Raw genomic sequence first — 20,568 nt, forward strand, 5'->3', positions numbered from 1 at the left:
AAGGTCTGCTCTGATCTCTATTTTGCCTTTGACATTCTCCAAGTTGAATGCCATGGACAGCTTCACTGAAAGTTTAACAATTAAATGAAGCAACCATGCTAACAGCTTAAAGAAGTAAATCAGATCTTGGAATGTCTACCTCCCCAGGCATTTACTGCTTGCTTAAATTGTGTAGAGAACCAGCATTATTAAAACATAGTTCCAAGCCAAATACTAACTTTTTTCCACAATAATTCTCTCCTAAATTTATCATGTGAGGATCGTTTCTGGAACTTTATTTATCTGGTTATTCCTTCTTCCTCACAGCTCCAAGTGCCATGTATCATGGTCACTGCCTCTTTCATTGGCTGCATTCCCATAGAACATGGGTCTAAAGTTGTTTCAGAAAGAAAAAAGCAGGGATCCAGATTGCTCAATCAACATGGTCAGTCATGGTAGTATCCATTTCAACTCCACTGACTTCTTCCTTCCTCTTCTGCGGCTGTTCTTCCTTTCTCATTGCTCTCTCTGGGGACTTCCGTGCAGGACATCCCCGGATTAGGTGACGACGGTTATGGAACAAAGACTCTGAGTAAGTTCCCAGGAATGGTCACTGTAAATCTCTTTTTGTTTTGTTTTGTTTTGGCTTCTGTTCCTTCTCTGAGGACCCTCCACTCCTAGCATGCACAAGATAAAGAGTTTTGTTACCCAGCTGTGAATGCATTAAAGATGTTTCAATCATTTTGTTCTGCATGACAATATTAAATAACATACAGTGTATCAAGCAGACACTTCCACTTCTTTTGTAATAACACCTTTTGTTTCTGACAGTATGTTATTGTTCCCATCATGGCAGTTCTGTAGAGCAGCATACCTAGAACTCGTTCTGCTGCCTAGACTGCTCTTTCCAGCAGCAACCCCTCCCTCTCCATCTAAACAGAAAGCTAAACATTTTAACTTGATCACATCCTGAGGAGATCAATAGAAAATCAGTCTCTGCTGTTGCTTCTGCATTTTCAGCTTTTTGCATGGGAGTGTTTGTTACTTTGCTGGATTTTAGATTAGTGTTTGTTATTAATGGAAGAAGTCATTTGCAGGCTAGAGAAGACCATGCTTTCACCAAAGCTAATTTTGGATCCATCTCACCATTACCAACCTATTCTCTGTCATCCAATCTTAATCCATTTCTTTTTCTGATGCAGCAATCCTGTCTCAAGACTTGGCATTTCTGTAACGTGTTAGATAATTACCCAGAAACAATTTTGCTTCCTCAAAAGTTAGACCAGAAAACTTGTATAGAGTGAAATATTTGCAGCTCATTTCTATATAATGAACTACATTATATCCTGTATCCAGACCTAAATAATTTAAACAAAATGCCTCTTGCATGTGTTTGGCTGCTTCTTCCTCTTTTCGTATTCTTTTTCTTGGGCACCAGATAATTGGAGCAGAATGTGTGTGAATGCTAACATTGCATTGCCTACTGTTTTATATGTGCTTTTTAATTGCAGGAATGCACATCCATGCACATAGTGTTAAAGATTATTCTGTTTCTGACTGATTTGTTGAAGGGACATTTTAATGGTTTACCTTTAAGCCATCCAGTAGGTGACAATTTCAAGATGAAAGCTTCATCTCTTGTATGGAGAATAGGTCTGCCAGACAAGTTTTGTCAGTGATAGACAGCAAATGTCACTGCCACCTCAATTTTAAACATGCTGTTACTTTAAGTGTCATGGCAGCTCATTAGCAACAAATGCAGATAGTTCCCTGTAAAGAGAATACTCCTGATCTGATAATTCTCCTGAATATCTGTGTCCTTACAAAGACAAATCTCCATAACATCCACCATTTGAAAGGAGAGAACTGAAATCTGCAAATTGCTGAGGGAAAAGTAGCACAGAGGTATTATACAGGCTCTAGTTTCTCTACTAATATTGCCCCTGTCTCTCAATTACTGCCACATTCCTGCCCATCCATATTTCACTAATATTCAACTCAGATATGCTTTTTAATGACAGGTTATTTGTCCTTGTTTAATACAGTTCTTCAGGGTCTGTATAGCATATTAGTTTGACAGAACCCTTGTTAACTTGATGTGAAATGTCCAAAAGTCAGTATACTGTTTTCTTCAAAACTTCAAAGTTTAATTTTTAAAAGCTTCTTACTAAGCCTGAGATCAAAGTTTTCCATTACTATTTTTATCAGAGAGCATCCCCTTCCGTTTCTGCTGCTCCAGTAACCCCATCAATCCCACTCTGTGAACCCTAAGCCATAACATTGATCTGGGTGGCAAACACAGCACCTCGTAGGGAAGAAGTGGTCTTGGCGCTACTCACATAGTCATCCTTCATGGCATTCTTGCAGGGTCTACTCTGGGTTCATCCCAGGGTATTCTTAGCTTTTGTTAGAAGAGTTCCTTCTTCCATTGGGAATGTTTAGAGCAGCTGTGGGTTAGTGTTGTGGGTCATGCACAGCCTAATCTGCCCACTGGTGTAATGACAAATACTGAACCAATTTTGGCTCCTGGTCTTTGTCAGGAGGTGGTTTATTTGTACCCATTCTCCATTTAACCACTGTGCCTTTCTCATTAACCTAAGATTATGCCAAAATGCATATCCATTATGCCATTGACTTCTAAGTGTCCTAACCCACTGAAGAGTTTTCAACTGTCAAATGATCTTTCAGGTGCAAAGTAATCAGGATTTCTACCCATAATGCTATTAAAACCACTGTTTAATGTGGTTCTGCAGACTTCCTGGAGACCATACAGCATGGTCTGACTGACCATAAACAGTCTGCTGACAGTTTTAGAGCAGCAGCTCCACATGATACAGATTGCATCTTCCTTTAAATAATATGACAAGAGAAACAGGACAACCAGACATGCCAAATCACAACTCTGACCCATCATCATAGCTTTTATATCCCTATTCAACCATCCAGACTCATCTCACAAAGGTTTTCATACTCTAGCTCAAATCCTGACGCTAGGCAATGCCTGAAGAAAGATTCTTTTTCCATTTATTTTCTTAGTTTTGTCATTGGCTTTGTCTTTTTCATTTTGGACAGGGTAAAACAGATACAGTGACAATATTTGATAACAAACCAGTTTTGTATTAATTTGTTAACCCTTTAGGATAGTGCACAGTGATTAAAGATGGACACAGGTTAGTTTAGCAGGAATAGCTTCAATGCATTAATGATGTATATTAGAGATACTGCAGAATAATATGAGCAGACACTCAGGTTTCATAATATTACTCAAGACATCAGTGAGATTCAAGTGGACCATAATATACTTTGAAATTAAGTCACCCGAGATGTAATTAACAGTCTCATCAAGAAAAGACATGGCTTTGCCATGGCACGTATCATTATGTCTTTCTATCACAAGAGAGAAAGCTTTCATTTTACCTGTGTAAATTCTCTGAGAGTTTTCAGGGGATGTCACTGCACAGTTTTGATTTCCCTTCTGCACAACTACCTTTGCATGACCGTGGCAGTTCTTTTAAGTTTCTGCAGCTCTGTGGTGCTTGGTTATGTTCTTTAATTTGCTGTACTGTTCTTGCAGAACATGTTTCTTCTAATGCCAGCGATAGTGAAAGTAGCTACAGTAAGTTACTGCTTTCATTAGAGTCCTTTTACTTTGCATTGCTTGTTCTCTTTGTTTCTTTTATTTGGTTTCTCTCCTTGCTGCTGTTTTGTTAATGCTAAAAAGACGGTTGGAGCAAATGGCTTGGAATTCAAATTTATGACCGCATCTTGAGTACAAAGCTATAAAAGAAAACTGGCAACCTTTATAAGAGGAAGAAGGTTGTTATTTGGAATGTATTCTGGGACATAAAACCAAACCTGGCTTTGGGTACACTATGAAAGTCAAGATTATTTAGTTTTGTGACAAGAAGTTTATTTCAGCAGGGAGGGGGCAGTTTCTAGATGATCTTTTAAAGAGTAAAATTACTAAATAGTTGCAGTCAAATCTGCAAAACACATACTCTTTACAAGGTCACAGTTTTTACTTGTAATTCTGCATACCTGTATGGAGGGCTAGGAAATAGTCCCTGAAATTTTGCTGAGCCCTTCATTTTGGCAGTACAGATTTCCTAATACATAATGAAGTCTTCAAAGAAAGGTAAGATAGACTTTCACCCTTTAGGCACTGCCCCTGAATGTCACTGATTCCCTGTAAGTGGAAGTCACAACCCTGCAACTTGATTTGGTTTGAACTACAGGCTCTATCTGATCATATAGCTAAGAGGAATATTGCCTGTTCCTGGTAACTATTAGTAACACCCCAAAATTTAACCAATATAACTATCTTTCTTAAAATGTTGAAAAGCAGAAAAATAAGGCCTTCAATAAATGACTGGAAATGTAATAAAAGGTAACTAAAATTATAGATTGCTTACTAAATCACCCAGTTGTTTATTTCTTTCAAGCCATTTGCTTAGCAAATCAAGCTTTCCACCAGTCACTCAGCACTTGTGCTAAGCACCACATACATTCAGGTAATCATTGGTATCATACCTCATACTTACTAGCCTTGGTATAGCGCATAGCAGTTGAGCTCTGTCAATAAACACTGGTTTGTTTCAGTAAAACAGCTAATCTAATGCAATTCAGAAATGGTAAATTAGTATGTATTCTCTTGTATTGCAAAGGTTTCCTTGGAAAGCAATTGCCAGAGTCACAAGAAAACAGTAGGTGCTCTTGAACTGCCAAGATCCAATTTTGAACCGTTTTATTCTTAATATATCCTTTACTTAGGAGGGGAGGAGGATGTTATGTTTGAAATATAAGATGCTCTTTCCCCAGGCTGAGGTTACAGCCAGGAATGAATCAATAGGCTATGTTTTCAAAGGTTTGCATCAGTCAGATCTCTGCCAGGTGTGTTTATTTCAGTGTGAGCTCAGGGCAAAAGGCCAGAGGAGAATTTAGGCTGATGGCCAAGTGTGTGCTATGCCTGATGGACTCCCAAACAGGAGACTTCACAGGGGTGCCCAGATGCAGTCAGACAAAAGGTAGTTCCCAAATCTCATCATCAGACAGGCCAGGTAGCCAGTTCCTCTTTGGCTGTGCAATAGCTTGAAACAAAGTGCATGTTTTGAGGTGCGAAAAGGGGATAGAAGTGGTTTGGAGAAACTAGTTAGATATAGATACTTAGGAGGAAATGTAGTGTTGGGATAAGAACTACACATGGCAGGCACTGTCCTTCTAGAGTGATTTCCATCTGGGCAAGCTCTTGTCTCACCCCAGCAGTATCCAGCCTACATTCCGTTGGCTGGATCTCCACACATGATCACTATGTGCAACAACTGTTGCCTGGTGGAGAAGATGCAGACAGGGCTTCCTAATGGAAGAGCTATCTCATTTAGCAGCAGAGGAAGCCAATCTTAAGTTATGCTAAATAAGAGTGGCTTTACAATCTAGGACTTAGTGCCCAAAGGGCCTAATTCCAGTTGCTAAGGATTCACTGGTGTGTGCTGACATGACATTTGAAAGCATGACCTAGGGTAGCTACCCTACGCCTACAGTATGTGCCATCACACAGCTCATAGCAGCAAATCTCCCCTAGAGAAGTTACAACCCAGGAACAAAGAATGAGAAACAGAACAAAAACTGTATGGTCAGAGAGAGCAGTTAACAAATTGTGAGGGCATCAAGAGAGATGAGACCTGTCATGAAGAAGTTGTCTTATTTCACTGCAGTTCTGACCTTGTGAGACTGTTGAGAGAGGACACTGCACAGCACAAGCCTATCAATATCCATGTGGAAAGAGTAATTATCAGGCCTAGTCTGTGAGCATTTCTTAAAGGCTTATTCCTCACTGCCTTCTAATTTATTTCTTACTAATGAAAGGGAAAAAATAATAGGTGCTCAAGGCAAAGCTCATTCCTGGTAGGATTAAGACAGCATGAAGTTACTATTTCTGATCTTGTTTGCATCTGGGTAGCTAGGAACAGGGTCCATCATCAGTCATTGCCACAGAACCAAGTTTGGTTTAACTCTATTTGGAACCAGCCATGTTGCAAAGCTGTTCTTCAGGGTGATGTAGTACCACTTAGAGGAGAATTTGTGTGTACAAAATGAGGCACTACAAGTTATTTTACAAGGACACCATGTGTGTTGACTTGCACGCTCATCTAGCCCTCAGCCTGTGCACACACAAAATGGGGCATACTAAGAAAAACAAGTGAAGGTGAAAAATTTATGGGGAGCAAATTGAAAACTAATGGAGACCTCAATGGTTTTGCATGGGGTTGTGCCCTGTCCCAGTGCCCCAGCAGGGAGTAAAGGGGTTGCCTGTCTCATTTCTTTCTGAATTGTAGGAAACTGTGGAAGAGTGTTTGGAAAGGTGATGGTTGGAAAAGGACCTGGGTTGTTGATCAACAGCAGCTGAACATGAGCAGCTTTTACCCAGGCAGCCAATGGCATCCTAGCCTATGTCAGCAATAGTGTGTCCAGCAGGACCAGGGCAGTGATCATCCTGTACCCTGCACTGGGCACTGGTGAGGCTGCACCTCAAATCCTATGTTCAGTTCGGGGCCCCTCATTACAAGAGAGACATTGAGGTGCTGGAGCAAGGCCAGAGAAGGGCATTGGAGCTGGTGAAGGGCCTGGAGCACAGGAAGGATGAGAAACGGCTGAGGGACCTGGGGGGTTCAGTCTGGAGAAGAGAAGGTTCAAGGGGAACCTTGTCTACAACTGCTTGACAGGAGGATGGAGTGACCTGGGGTCAGCCTCTTCTCCCAAGTAACAAGTGATGGGACAAGAGGAAATGGCCTCAAGCTGCACCAGGGGAGGTTAAGACTGGATATTAGGAAAAATTCCTTCACTGAAAGGGTTGTCAACCACTGGAACAGGCTGCCCAGGCAAGTGCTGGAGTCACCATTCCTTGAGATACTTAAAAGATGTGTAGATGTGGCACTTAGGGACACGGTTCAGTGGGACTTGGCAGTGTTAGGTTTATGGCTGGGCACAATGAAGTTAAAGGTCTTTTCCAACCTAAATGATTCTATGCTTCCATGATTCTATGATTCTTGAAACCTTGGCCTGCACAAAGAAAAGTGTGCAGATAAGAAATCACTGACAAGTGCCCTGTGTTCCCCTGCAGATGTTCATATTTGTCCCTATAAAAACAGAGCAGTTGGAGTTCAGAGTGAAGTGTCCTGCATTTCTTCTAGTGGGTCTCTGGCAATTGTTTTAACATGTTTCTCTAACTTTTGCTTCTCATAATGGAAAGTAGCTAGTATCGAAACCTGTACTACTTGATCATACCTAGAACCATTCCAAACCAGGGGTACAACTGCACAAACTGATCCTGAAGGCTCCTGAGACCTGTACAGGCTGTGCCTTGGACAGTGATTAACAGAGGAGTCACAAATTGACTGGGCTTTTTCTAGGAGTTATTTTGATGCATTCATATTTATTTAGAAGAATATATTGCTTAAATAACTGAGTATTTGGCTGAGGTATTGCTCAAGTCTTGGGCTTAGGGGCTAGAAAATCAGCTTATTGACAGAAATCAGATACTTTTTATTTCAAAATGTAATAGAAATATAACTGAAAGTCCTCCTATATGGGCTCAAGAGAAAATTATTTGACCATTTCTTAGAAACAAGGCTGTTGCAGATAGTAAGGCTGGTTTCTTCTGCCAGCACTTTCAACACTGGGTTTATAATAAGCAAAAGAGCTGGAGCCAATAGTGGGATTTTCTTTATCCCACAAAACAACCTTCAGATCCATTAACATGGGAACCACAAACACATTTGACAGCAGAATCTGGTCCTTTATAAGAAGATTGAAAGGATTTTTGAGCCAGAAACAAATGCTGGCCTGATCTAGAAGGGGCTGAGCTGCTGCTGCATCACACTGGCCATGCTAACATGAAGGCTGTAATTTTGTTAGTTGACTCATACCTGTTCTCAGCAGTAAAACCAACTTTTCAGTGTTATATAAAGCCCTGGTCTAGCAGAAAGTTACTCTTTGTGGTATAAGGATGCACACAGTTAACTTTGACTTGTCCCTGACCCAGCTCATCAAAACGTGATTGAAAGTTTATTTTGAGCTCTGTAACTTAAAATGTTCTGATTTCTTTTTCAAAACAAGCTTCGAAGAACATATTTTTTTTTATCATGGACTCATCAGATTTTATTTTGCAAGACTTGATTTCCATAATGGCCATGGCTTTCAAGTGTCTCTACTGCGTATGTGTTGTAACGCTCTCATACGTAGTTCAGTCAGAATTACACACACATCACAACATCTATTTAGCCTAAATGCATAACTGGTTGTGATTGCACCCATTACCCAGAGACAATGCATGACTAAAAGTGAAAAATAAGGAAAATGTTTAGAAACAAAATCTTTTACCCTCTGTCAGCAAGTCACTCTTGAAATGAGATTTGAAGACTCAGAACAAGGTTAAAGGGGTCTGATTATTATGTCAGGCCACTGATTAATGATTAACTGACTCATGTTGGCTCTTATACTCCCTGAGAATTAATATGTAATTCAGGCACACTTAAACTGGCAGGTATTGAAGTCTCATATTATGCCCTCACAAGCTATATTGACCTTATAAAGACAGTGCTGACAGAGCACTTTCAGTCTTAAATTCATTCTTAGACTCCTGATGATCTTTCTACATATTGGATTTCCAGCCTTTCTTAACTATCAGCATATTTCAAAACATGGTGGGGTTACTCACATAAATAGAGGTTCAGGAAAGGGATTTTGAGCCAAATAGAGCCTCAGATATTGACTGTCCAGTGCAGTCTGTGCAGATAAAAATCCAATACATTGATTTCTCCAGGATCTTGCAATCAGGTAATTTATACATTAACCCAAAACCTAATAATGATGACAGAAAACAGCCTTTGACTTCAGATCCAGCCACGAAACCTGTGCTCATTAAGCAGTTAATGAGGCTGAGTTAAATGATAAATAAGAGCCCGTGTCCTGCTGAATTTCACACTGTGTCTCACACCTCAAAGCCATCGCAACTTTATGGCAATCCAATTATTGATTGACTTTAGAGCTCTTCATTATACTTTATGGACTACTTAAGAACCATGCAGCACTGATGGAGTAGAGATCATTAAGGAATACTGACTGGTACAGTTAACATGTGCATTAGCCTCTGAGGACTTAGAGGATTTTCTCTGGACAGTGGAAGGATTTTATTCAGAGAACTTATCTTCCTGAGCTCTTATAAAACCAGTGGAAATGGTGCAGCTTTCCCTACACTCACACTCCATGCTGAGTCTGAAACTCAGTGCTGAAGAGCCTTGCCTCAGGAAGATGTCCTATGTATGACAGCCTCAAAGCTTCTCCTTATTTGCTGCAGCCCTCTCCAAAGGCTTAAGTTTCAGGACAGTTTGAGTGGGCTGGAGATACTTCCTTTGCCATTGGTATGGCCACAGTTTCACAAGATTTCCATGAGATAACAGGCTTATTTGTCTCCATAACCCCTACCATGATTCTCCTGTTCAAATGAAGATGTCTGCATCTGACCTTGCTGTTTAAATGCCATTATGGGACAATGGAGATGATAAACACACCCTTCTCACTCTCTCATCCCAAAATAGACACCTAAAATAGCTCAGATGACTCATGTCTTAGAATAAGCACTTGCCTATCTGTTGTCATTCATTGACTCGAAAGGGTACCTATGGATTAGCTTAGACATAAGTAATCACCATATAGGTTTCTGAAATTAACAGAAATCCCTGTCTGCAGATCTGTATGCCATTCAAATCGGTATTCTCAAGTTTAATATTGTGTTTGTACAAATGTATTTGTACAAATGTATTTGTACAAACAGGCTTCCCTTCACATACTCAGTACACGATGGCTTCATCTCCTACCCGAAGATTGATATTCTCAGTCTTGGTTCATGAGGGATGGAGGGCAGTCAGTGCAGGCACATCCTCATCCAGCCCAGAGAGTGAATCTTTTCATCTCCAGAGGAATGGGGCATCTTGAGTTTTATATCACCCCTAAAATGTCCAGAGAAACTTAAGGAAAAATAACATATCTGATGTATAAAACCCAGTGTAATGATAATTCTAGGGTTCTAAATTTGCAAAAAGCCAAAGTTAAGCAAGTCATTAAAATATCAAACATTTGCAAATAGAGAGGAAAATCCATTATCCACACTTCTCATATATTATGTTCCCTCATCCTCAAAAGCTGCTAAATCTCTTTCTTTTATTAAAAATGATGCTTCAGCACCATTACTAGCTGAGTCTCATCTACCCTAACACATCAGTACAGGTTTTTATTTGCTTTTTCTGTCATTGCCCTTAATTACATTATTTTTACTTGAAAAAGCTTTCAAGCTTTCTTGTGCATTTATCACAGCTGCCTACATAACATATCGCAAAAACCATCTATCATCATATGAGGTGGTAGTCAGCTTAAGACTAAACCACAAAAATCATGTACCTTCTTGGAAGCTAAGCATTGCATCCAATACAAATCTTGTTAACATAGTTAGTGGAGCCTCAAGCATGTCTCAGGTAGCAGTCAGACTACTTCAGGGTGAGGTGTACCCCCCTCTAAATCCTACCTATGTCATCCATCAGGTAGCACTTTTCCCCTGTATATGCATGTTTTAGTTTAGCAGCAGCCTCCAGATAATGTAACTGAGGCTCGTGTGCATGCAAAGAGATGAAATGAAGACAACTCTGTCTATTCTACAAAGCCCTCGTATGGCTTATGACATTCTTTCTACTGTAGTATCTAAATTAGTTGCAGAATCCCTCTGTGGATCTTCTCATAAACAAACCCTGACGTGAGTAAAAATAAAATCACAATCTCAAACTTTGCTAAGCCTAAGTCATATTTAGAACCAGAGCTCTTTTGTGGTAACAAGTATGTGACAGTGACCCAGAAAGAGAAATGCTCAGGGATTGTTCATGCATTAAGTTGAAGAATCCTCCTCCCTCTCCTCCTGCACTCCCATGGAGGGGAGAAGAATGATGCAGTGGGGCTGTACACCTGCACCAGAGCCATGGTCCATATAGTGCCACTTGTTTCTCAAGACAAATATCTCTGCTTTCGCTCCCTAAATGACACCATGAGGAAAAAGCAGTATCCTTAACAGGAGTGGATAAGTGCATAAAATACAGTGTTGTAAGATTTCTGTTCAGGGAAAGGATAAGGGGCAGAAAATAGCTCATAGCTAGATGTCAGGCTGTGAATAAACTAGGCTATAGAGGTTATGCAGAGAAGGATGATCAACCAAGATGTGTATATTCTTAGGACAAAAACTGTCCAGTTTCAGTATCCTGTAGGTTTGCCCTGCAGCAGCATGTTAGGGCCTTAATGAATGGACAGACAAGAGAATTGCATCTTAAATTTGTGCACTGTCCTTGCAAACAGCCTTGCTATCAAATCAGGAAATGAAGCCTTATTGCCCATCACTGAAAAAGCCCGATTTCAGCAAAAACAATTGAAACATGCAGCAGGGAAGGGTGGGAGGAAAAAAGTGATCTCCACACCTTGAAATTGTGAAGGACTTTGGAATGGTTCAGGTGAGAGCATTACCAGAGAAGTGTTAAACCTGGTCTGTCTCTATGTGAAGCATTTTATCAAGCTTTTGTACTTGGTATGTTGCTTGTCTGCTTCAATCTCTTCTTTCTTCTCTCATCAGGAGGCCAAGAAGACCTCATCCTTTCTTATGAACCTGTCACAAGACAGGAAAGTAAGTTTCATCTGCTTTTCTGTCACTGTTCCTTACATAACTCATTTCACAATTTGGGGTCAGCGGAGCAGTAAGATTTGCTGTGCCAGCCCTAGATTCTCTGGCTCCCTTTTTATGGTCACTTGGTCTATTGCATAGGAAACAAATGATGTAAGGGTCTCCCTCGCTAGCCCCCAGTTCTTAATAGTCTTATTAATAAATATGATCATTAGTCTGCCAAATATTGATGCAGATTTTCTACATTTACTGAAACATTGTTAAATGGGAAGCTTTAATGTTTTTTCTCATGTGATATGTGCCCTTAGCCCATGTAGATGAATCTAGGGGAAGGCAACTGAAAACGGGAGTGCACCCACCTGATTTAATAGGGGATAAACTCATAAAACTGGGGAGAAAAAAATCCTACACTGTCCTTTCCATGCCTCCTGAGGGAGTCCATCTGCAAGCATTTGGGTGTGATTTTGTTGCGCAATAGCAAATACAAGTACTTCCACACAGTCATTTCTCTACATTTGCATGGACCATCACAGAGCTCTGCAGAATGAGTGGTACTCATTCCATTTTCCTTGTCCACATCAATAAATCAATTATTCATCAATAAAATGTACCCCTAAGTTTTCACTTCATACATAAAGGCAACAACTCCGGTTAGTGCATCTTTGGGAAGATTTACTGTTATTGCCAGTGAGATCATCAAAATGTGCCTTTCTTTTTCTTGTTCAGTTAATTACACCAGGCCGGTGATTATCCTGGGTCCTATGAAAGATCGGATCAATGATGATTTGATATCTGAATTCCCTGATAAGTTTGGGTCGTGCGTACCACGTAAGTATGATTTTGCTCCTAGTTCCATAGCTGAGTGAGCTTGTTTCCATGCATTAAGTAAATTGCTGTGAAAGCAGCATCTGTGAACTGTATGTAGCTAAGTTTCTCAAAAGCCATTTGTCCATCAGAAAGAAAAAGAGAAAAGGATCAAATAAATAAAGATTCTGAAAGGCTGGAAAGAATTTCTCGTGTCCCACAAGCTATAGCAATTTTAAAGCAAGGAGCCTTCTAGATGTTTATTCAGTTTATAATCAATTAATCTGTGGTTTCTTAAGATAAAAGTTTGAAATATTGGTAAAATGTTTCAACTGAACGACATATCATCCACCAATAAAAATCTGGAGTGATTTGTGATTGGTGTTAGATCTAGATTGCCTAATCTGAAAGCAGTGTTTTTATCTTGGATCATTAGAGCTCACTGAGTGCTTATTTCAGGCCCTGATTGCAGCCATATTTCAATTAAAACTGTTGTCTCTGCAAATACTCCAGCTTAAAACTGCTAGAGATGAGATCAGACTAAGGCTTATAATTAAGGCTATATTGAATTGATAGGATTGTGATTTATTTTATCACTGTAATAGGATTAGATTTACAATCTGGAATGCATTATGTATTTGAGATTTGTGTGTGATCCTGCTGAAAAAGAGTGGAATTCTGGTAACCCCTATTTTTATGTTAGCCTGTAACTATTGATTGGAGGTAACACCAGAATATATGACTACAAAAAGACAGGTTTATTGTCGTAACTCCATTGAAAACAATATGTAGTAGGCAGAGATCTGCTCCTAGATGTGGGGCACCTCCACTTAGGGTAGACCCAGCATTGCCCACTGAGCAAACCTGAACTACTACATTTTGTGCATTAGATGTTGTTACAGTCTTCATGATCTTCTGTCTTTTGTTTCATGCAGATACCACACGGCCAAAGCGTGACTATGAAGTGGATGGGAGAGATTATCATTTTGTCATTTCAAGAGAACAAATGGAAAAAGATATCCAAGAGCACAAATTTATAGAAGCTGGGCAGTACAATGATAATTTATATGGAACTAGTGTCCAGTCTGTGAGATTCGTGGCAGAAAGGGTAGGTTGACACTAGTTTTATTGCCCATGAAACATACGTTTTGCTTCCACATTGTATCTCAGACAGAATTCTTCTGCCAAAAGTATAAAATAGCTGCAAAATGGCATTCTAATATTTATAGGCTTTACAGTGACTTCACAAGTTGGAGTCTCTGACTTTAAATGACAACATCCTTGGCATTTCTTGTGCTCGGATGTAGTGCCATGGATCCAGGGATCTAACACAGCACCTCAAGTAAACGCCAGAACAGCCTTCCTCTTTCCCCTGTGAGACAGGTAAATAAACTTATCTCACTTTCACAGAGGCAAAAGAACAAAGCACAGAAAGATTAAATTACTTGCCTCAGGTGAAACAGGGAGTCTTTGACACAAACAAGAAGTGAATCAACCAGTAAGAACCTAGACATCTTATTACTTTTATGAACTTGGTTTTTCTCATCTCTGAAGAAAATCCTCTCCCCCACACACAAAGTTCATCCCAGTAAAAGTAATGTCTCCCATGTATATTTTATATTAGCACCAAAGCAAAAGGAAGAGAGCAGAGCAGTTGAACACATGCCCTGAGGTCCCCCTTCCCCAGTGTGCCAGTAATGGCCCATTCCAGGGCATTGTGTTGCAGAATTGCTTCTCTTCTGGCTGATCTCCAGCAAACTCCGCAAAACTAAGACCATTCTCATCTGTTTGCAACAGGGCAAGCACTGTATACTCGATGTGTCAGGAAACGCTATCAAACGACTACAAGTTGCACAACTCTATCCCATCGCTATCTTCATTAAGCCTAAATCCTGGGAGCCTCTGATGTAAGTATAAACTTCTTCAAGTGTTTTATTTCCAGGGTACAGTCACAGGTGGCACAGGTCTTGAGTCTACATCTTGCCTATCCTCTAAAATCAGTAATAACAAGAGAATGTAGGAACAGTGAAGAGTTGCTCTTCTTCACTATCATCCACTGTATCCCCCCCATCTCAGGTAACAAATCAACCTGCCTTTGAAACTTCCCCTATGGGACATGTGGTCTTACATGTTGGAGCCTGAAGGACTCCCTTCCATTGTTTGCTCTACTTGTTCCAGCTTGTGCAGCAAGTCCACCAAGGACTCATGCAGCATGGCTTGCCCCATCCAGTCTTGGGCATTCTTGGGATATAGAGTCTGGTCACAGGGTATAAACCAGAAGGTAAACCTATGTCAGATTCATGGTGCATGTCTCACCTATTCATCAGCTATACGTCTATAAGAGGGTAAGCAAGAGCCCATAGGCCTGGAGAGGGTCAAACATAACACTTAAAGAAGGGAAGAGAAGACATCAACTTCATGCTGTCAGCAGGCAACCTAATTCAATACTCAGAAAAACAGTGGGATACAGGGACCAGTTAAACAACTCAAGTATAATAACTGAGAGGATAAAAAGGACCTATGATGCAGCCAATGTACATGCATCAACAGCAAAGCAAATCAATCATATTTCCTTCTTTCATGAGATTGATATCAATAATTGTATTGCATCTTGATTTGGGGGACATTCTCAGTAGCAGTTTAGGGAAATATAATCCAGAAAGAATTACTAGAGATCATATGCATAACTAAACGCCATCATTGAGAATGGCAATTGTTAAACTGGGAGGTAACAGGAATCCTGCAAGTTTATCTCCTGAGCTGAGTCCCTGTTTGGAACTACTTGTTATGTTCATGAATTACTTGAATGATGAATTGGGCAATAGTTCTGTGAAGTCTGTGAATAACTCAAGGCTGAGCGAGGTGGCAAGCTCTTTTGAGGATAAGATTAAAACTCAGTGTAGTATCAGTAAGATGAAATTCAGCACAGACAAAGGAGACAAAATGAAAAGCATGAGTACTAACAGGGAATAATTAAACTATAGCACTGCAGAAAAGCATCTGGCGGCTGGGGTGGATCACACAGGAATATGAATGGATGGATAATGTGGCTGCAAAAAAGGAAACTGCCACTGTGGGCTGTATTAGCATCAGTGTTGTGTAAGGGCACAATAGATGGTCATTTTGTTTTGCTGGGTATGGAGCATTCCTCAGCTGGAGTGCTGGCCCATGAATGTGCATCCTCCCTGGCCTTGTGTCTTGGTGATGAGGTTGTTGCACATCCATCCACATTACAGGCAATGAATCATGCACAGTATGCAGTACCTGCACAGTCCTATCCTGACCAAAGCCATCTTGGGTTGAATGACTTGACATTTCTTCCAGCCCTACAATTCAATTACATTCTGATTATGTTGCTGTATAGAAGGGGGAGAGTAGTCTGATTGCCTGCCTTCTGCATTGATTGCTTTAAGAGAGCTCTTAACCCACATAATATAATCCATAAAATATTTCCATTATTTGTTAATGCTAACATTGTATCTGGAGTGAGTAAAAACAAAACCAAAGAATAAATAAAAATGGTCCTTAGTCTGAAAACTACATTAGGCAGAACCAGAAATGTGGCAATAACATAAAGGCTCCATTGATTTGATGTAAGAAGAGTAAGTCCTTGCACAAACTGACTGAACAGTGTTATGAAGATGCTGAATATTATGGCAACCATCCTGTTATTAAATCAAAGCAATGCTAATATTACACTTAGGACAAACCAGCTTATGCAGAGTTAGCAGAATTTTCCTTATAGATATAAATTAAAAGTAAGCCAAAAGTCTTCACTCTCCAAAACTAAACTTGCCTTGGTGTTGACAGTATTGTAGGAACAAAGTGAAATCCAGTACATGACTTTGAATTCCTTGCTCTGCTAATATGCTGTGGAAGACACCCTTTATTACAAATCCAAACTTTTGTGGGACAGCAGAAGCCCTTATATACCAGTCCTGCTTTGGGATTGTTTGCAGCAATGTGGCTCATATAAATAAATTATTTAAACACAACACAACTCCTGAAATAAAAGAGAAAAATGTAATTAATTCAGGCACTCTAAATTAGTTTATCCCCTGCTTTCCACAGGTAACCTTTTAACTAGTTTATCTAATGTGTATTTATCTTATCAAACAGCACCCAAAATGAGTTTCTAACAGTAATGAGAACTCTTTTAATATAAACAGTGTAATTACTTGTAAAGAACTGTCTTGAGAATAAAGACATAATTCTGAATCATTTAATTTATTTAGCAAGGAAACTAAACCACACAGGGTCTGGCTGAACAAATCCATACTCTGTCCTAAGCAGTGGTGAGTTGTAGGGTGTGCACGGATGAACAGATACAACACCTTTCCAATAAACACTATTATTTTAGTGTGGAGAACTTCAACATGGTACACGAGTGCTCTGTGGGAACAGAAAGAGGGTCTTTTTATGACAGCATAACTGCGTTCAGTCTTTTATACATGTAACTACTATAGGTTTATCTGCCATATCTTACTCCTATTCATACAAATAGGTTAAAAGTTCTTCCTTCCTTTTCTTCCTTCCTTTCCTTCCACCCTCCCTCCCTCCTTCCCTTCCTTCCTTCCTCCCCTCCTTCCTTCCTTCTTTTTTTCCCTTCCTTTCCTTTCCCTTCCCTTCCATTCCCTTCCCTTCCATTCCCTTCCCTCCCTTTCTTCCTCCCTTTCTTCCTCCCTTTCCTTTCCTTTCCTTTCCTTTCCTTTCCTTTCCTTTCCTTTCCTTTCCTTTCCTTTCCTTTCCTTTCCTTTCCTTTCCTTTCCTTTCCTTTCCTTTCCTTTCCTTTCCTTTCCTTTCCTTTCCTTTCCTTTCCTTTCCTTTCCTTTCCTTTCCTTTCCTTTCCACTCAACTCTTTCTACTGGAAATAATCAGTTTGATCTGAAACTCATGTCCCACCTGAACCAAGAAGTCTCCCTGGAAGACATGCTGGGTTCTTTGGGGCTTCCCTATAGGTTTTACAATGACTCCAGGATTCCTTCTACAGGGTCAGGAAACTCTGTACTGAATCCTGCCTTTAATGGTGATTCCACTTCACTTGATTCAAAACCCCACTTCCATTCAAAACCTCTATCAAAACCCCACTTCCATTTCAGCAGTTTGGACAACCTTATTCAGCTGAGACAGCCAGTTTTGGGCCTAGGGAATAGAGAGGTTTCTGAAGGTTCAGCTCTGGAGGCAAAAGTGCTCCAAGTGCTCTGTCCTTGAGACTTCAAGCCTCCCAGACTTACCCATGGGTTCCTGATGCCACAAGGCCATCTCAGTTAGCAGTTACCAGATTTGAGCCTTGGGAGTTTAGAGTAATGGACCGAAAATAATAATTTAGTGGGAAAATGGGAAATAGTCTGAAAATGAGGGTTTATACTGCATAAAAATTAAATGAAAGTACTGAAAATCCACTGAACTCATGGAAGAAATGGGTTTCACTGCTTGATTCTTGTATCATTCTCAATACACCTGTGATTCAGTTGAACTCATGTTTTGAAAAGCTGTTCTGCTAAGAATCTAAACTTTTTAATTACTTCCCCTGTGTTTCTAGGGAAATGAATAAACGTCTGACAGAGGAGCAAGCGAAGAAAACTTACGATCGAGCAATTAAATTAGAACAAGAATTTGGAGAATATTTTACAGGTACGTTTTTATTAAAAACAGTTTCTTTTCCCCAAGATATAGTCTTTTATTGCAAAAGAACTGGACCACCTCTGGCTCTGGCCTAGAGTGTTATCAGTAGAATGTGCCCATAGTAAGGACTCCTGGCTTGAGATTGCTGTTTCCCTGTAATTCAAGAGCAGTTGAGACATTCAACTCCTCAAAAGTTTGATGCCCTGAAGGAATATATGCACATGAATTTGATTCCTTCCCTTACCCAAACCTTCATTAAACAAAGTCAGTAAAAATGTTGCATCATTTCATTTGTACAAACCAAATAATTCCTCACTAGCTCAAGGCTCATGGGAGGGAAGGCAAAAGGCATGTTCTTCCTGACTGGGAAAAGAGCAAGGTTTAAGACCTTCTCTGGGTCCCAGCATTTCCTTCAGGCAGCTTAGGCAGCTCTCTACTCAGGGGGCTGGTATTTGTGGCTAACACCCAGAAGCCCCTGTTTGTCCCTCCACAATGCTGATAGTCCACGTATTCTGAACTGCAGCTCTAGATTCCTGCTGGTGGGACAAGGAATTTAAGAGTGTAGGCATTGTTTTGTGTTACAGTTGCTTCATCTTCTGTCAGCCTGGCCTGATCTGCTTAACTTTTGCAGCCAAGAATGAGTTTATTATAACCATGTCAGGGAAAGAATAAGTTGTAAATCTGCTGCTACTCACTACTGCAGTAGCTTCTACATCAAATTAAATGTAAAGCTCGACTTGCAACAGTGGGAACCTACCGTGCTGCCATTCCCTAGGACAGAACTGTTGATCTCTAAACTAACCTAGCTCAGTCTTCTTACTACAAGCAGTGGGATGGATGTCTGCCATGGGGAGGTGCCATTGGTTTGAACTTAGTTGTCACCTGCAGCAGTATGACTTTTCCATAATGAACATCACAGTGTATTCCTTATTGTTTCATCAGTATCTATAAGTACATTGAAACTCTGCTGACACTGGATGCTGTAGAATATGTCAATTAAAAGAACTATCAATATGTTTTCTCTACTGCAGCTATTGTCCAAGGAGATAGCTTAGAAGATATATATAATCAATGCAAACTTGTAATTGAAGAACAATCTGGGCCTTTCATCTGGATTCCTTCAAAGGAAAAATTATAAATTAGCCACTGCACCTCTGATTATGACGGGAGAATATTTAGAAGAAAACTATAATATACTATTTGGAGGCTTTCCTGTTTTTGTTGCATTTATGTTCTTTGCAGTCAATGTGAATTTTGATGAATGTACAACACAAAGTGTTTGAAGCCATGAAGGACACTGATGGGTCAAAGGGTAGGAACAAAAAGACTTCTACCACAAAAAGCAAATCTGTTGTGTGCTCAGAGCACCAGTTGTAGGTATAAACTTCTGACATGGAGACCCTCTGTCAAGGGGAGCTAGCCACCTCCTGTGCCCATGCGGACATCCTGATCAATTCCAATGGCTGAGCTCAGTGTGTTGATTGCTTTAAAGAGAAGCTCCCAGCTCTTGAACCTCATATAGGGCTTGATCCTGCAAGGCGCTCAGCACTTGACCCCAATCCTTACACATGAGTAGCCTGTTGACTTGGAGTCACTTGTGATCCTTCCCTGTGCCGTTCAGTCCCATCAGTTCCAGTAGGACTATTCATGTGCTCAAAGCTAAGCACAGGCTTAAGCATTTTGCTAGATCAGGGCCACATGCACCTTGCAAAATCAAGCTCAGAGGACCTGGTCCACTTCCTACTGAAGTCACTGGTAGAACACTCTTTGACTTGACTAGGAGGTGAGTCCTATCCTAGGCTTGTCATTGCACATTTGTAGTTGGTACACCTCGACTTTGGTAACTATGCACATGTTTTGAGTTTTGAAACCAAGTCAAGCATTTCTTTTTTTCCCCCTTTGGAAACACTATTGCATCAGGAACTAATTACAATATAGTTTAATGGAGTTTGAGGGTGGGAGAGGATGGAAGCATTTCGTATCACACACACGTGCACACAAACACATTCCCATGTGGACACACACATGTATGAGGATTCACAGCACCTATGTTGACAAGGAGGGATACAACTGGGAAAAGCTTTAAAATTTTTGATTGTCTATTTTATCATTTATATTGATAGAAGGCACTTAAAGATGGAATAATTTATAAAAATAAAAATATATTGATGTATAGAAACTAATTTCTATAGGTAAAAAATGTTTTTGTGAGATATTTTGTAAAGATTAATTGAAAGATTAAATATTTACACCCTTGTGCGACTGTAAAATGTAAAGAGGACCATCAAGTTGCATTATCCCTTTTTTCCGTAACAGTTTCTCTATTGCTAATGACAAGCAAGATAATTCCTTAAATTCTAGTTGTCATCTTGTTTTTCTCTCAACTTAATCCTCTCCCTTGCCTCTATTTAATCATGACAAACTCCTATGGAAAGATCTCTTGAACTGAC

At 40.1% G+C, this 20,568-nt stretch overlaps 1 protein-coding gene across 1 annotated transcript in view; it reads left to right on the forward strand.

Moving 5' to 3' along the window:
• Positions 1–20,298, forward strand: part of LOC101881240 (disks large homolog 2) — a 423,431-nt gene extending 403,133 nt beyond the window's left edge. Inside the window, 7 exon segments of the mRNA XM_034072915.1 lie at positions 3,554–3,595; positions 11,642–11,692; positions 12,416–12,517; positions 13,429–13,601; positions 14,291–14,400; positions 18,036–18,127; positions 19,150–20,298. Of these exon segments, the coding sequence (XP_033928806.1) occupies positions 3,554–3,595; positions 11,642–11,692; positions 12,416–12,517; positions 13,429–13,601; positions 14,291–14,400; positions 18,036–18,127; positions 19,150–19,256 (677 nt within the window). The 3' untranslated portion in view covers positions 19,257–20,298.
• Positions 20,299–20,568: the final 270 nt, after the last annotated feature.

Source organism: Melopsittacus undulatus, chromosome 2 (assembly GCF_012275295.1).
Source record: "Melopsittacus undulatus isolate bMelUnd1 chromosome 2, bMelUnd1.mat.Z, whole genome shotgun sequence".
In the NCBI taxonomy this organism is placed as follows: Eukaryota; Metazoa; Chordata; class Aves; order Psittaciformes; family Psittaculidae; genus Melopsittacus; species Melopsittacus undulatus.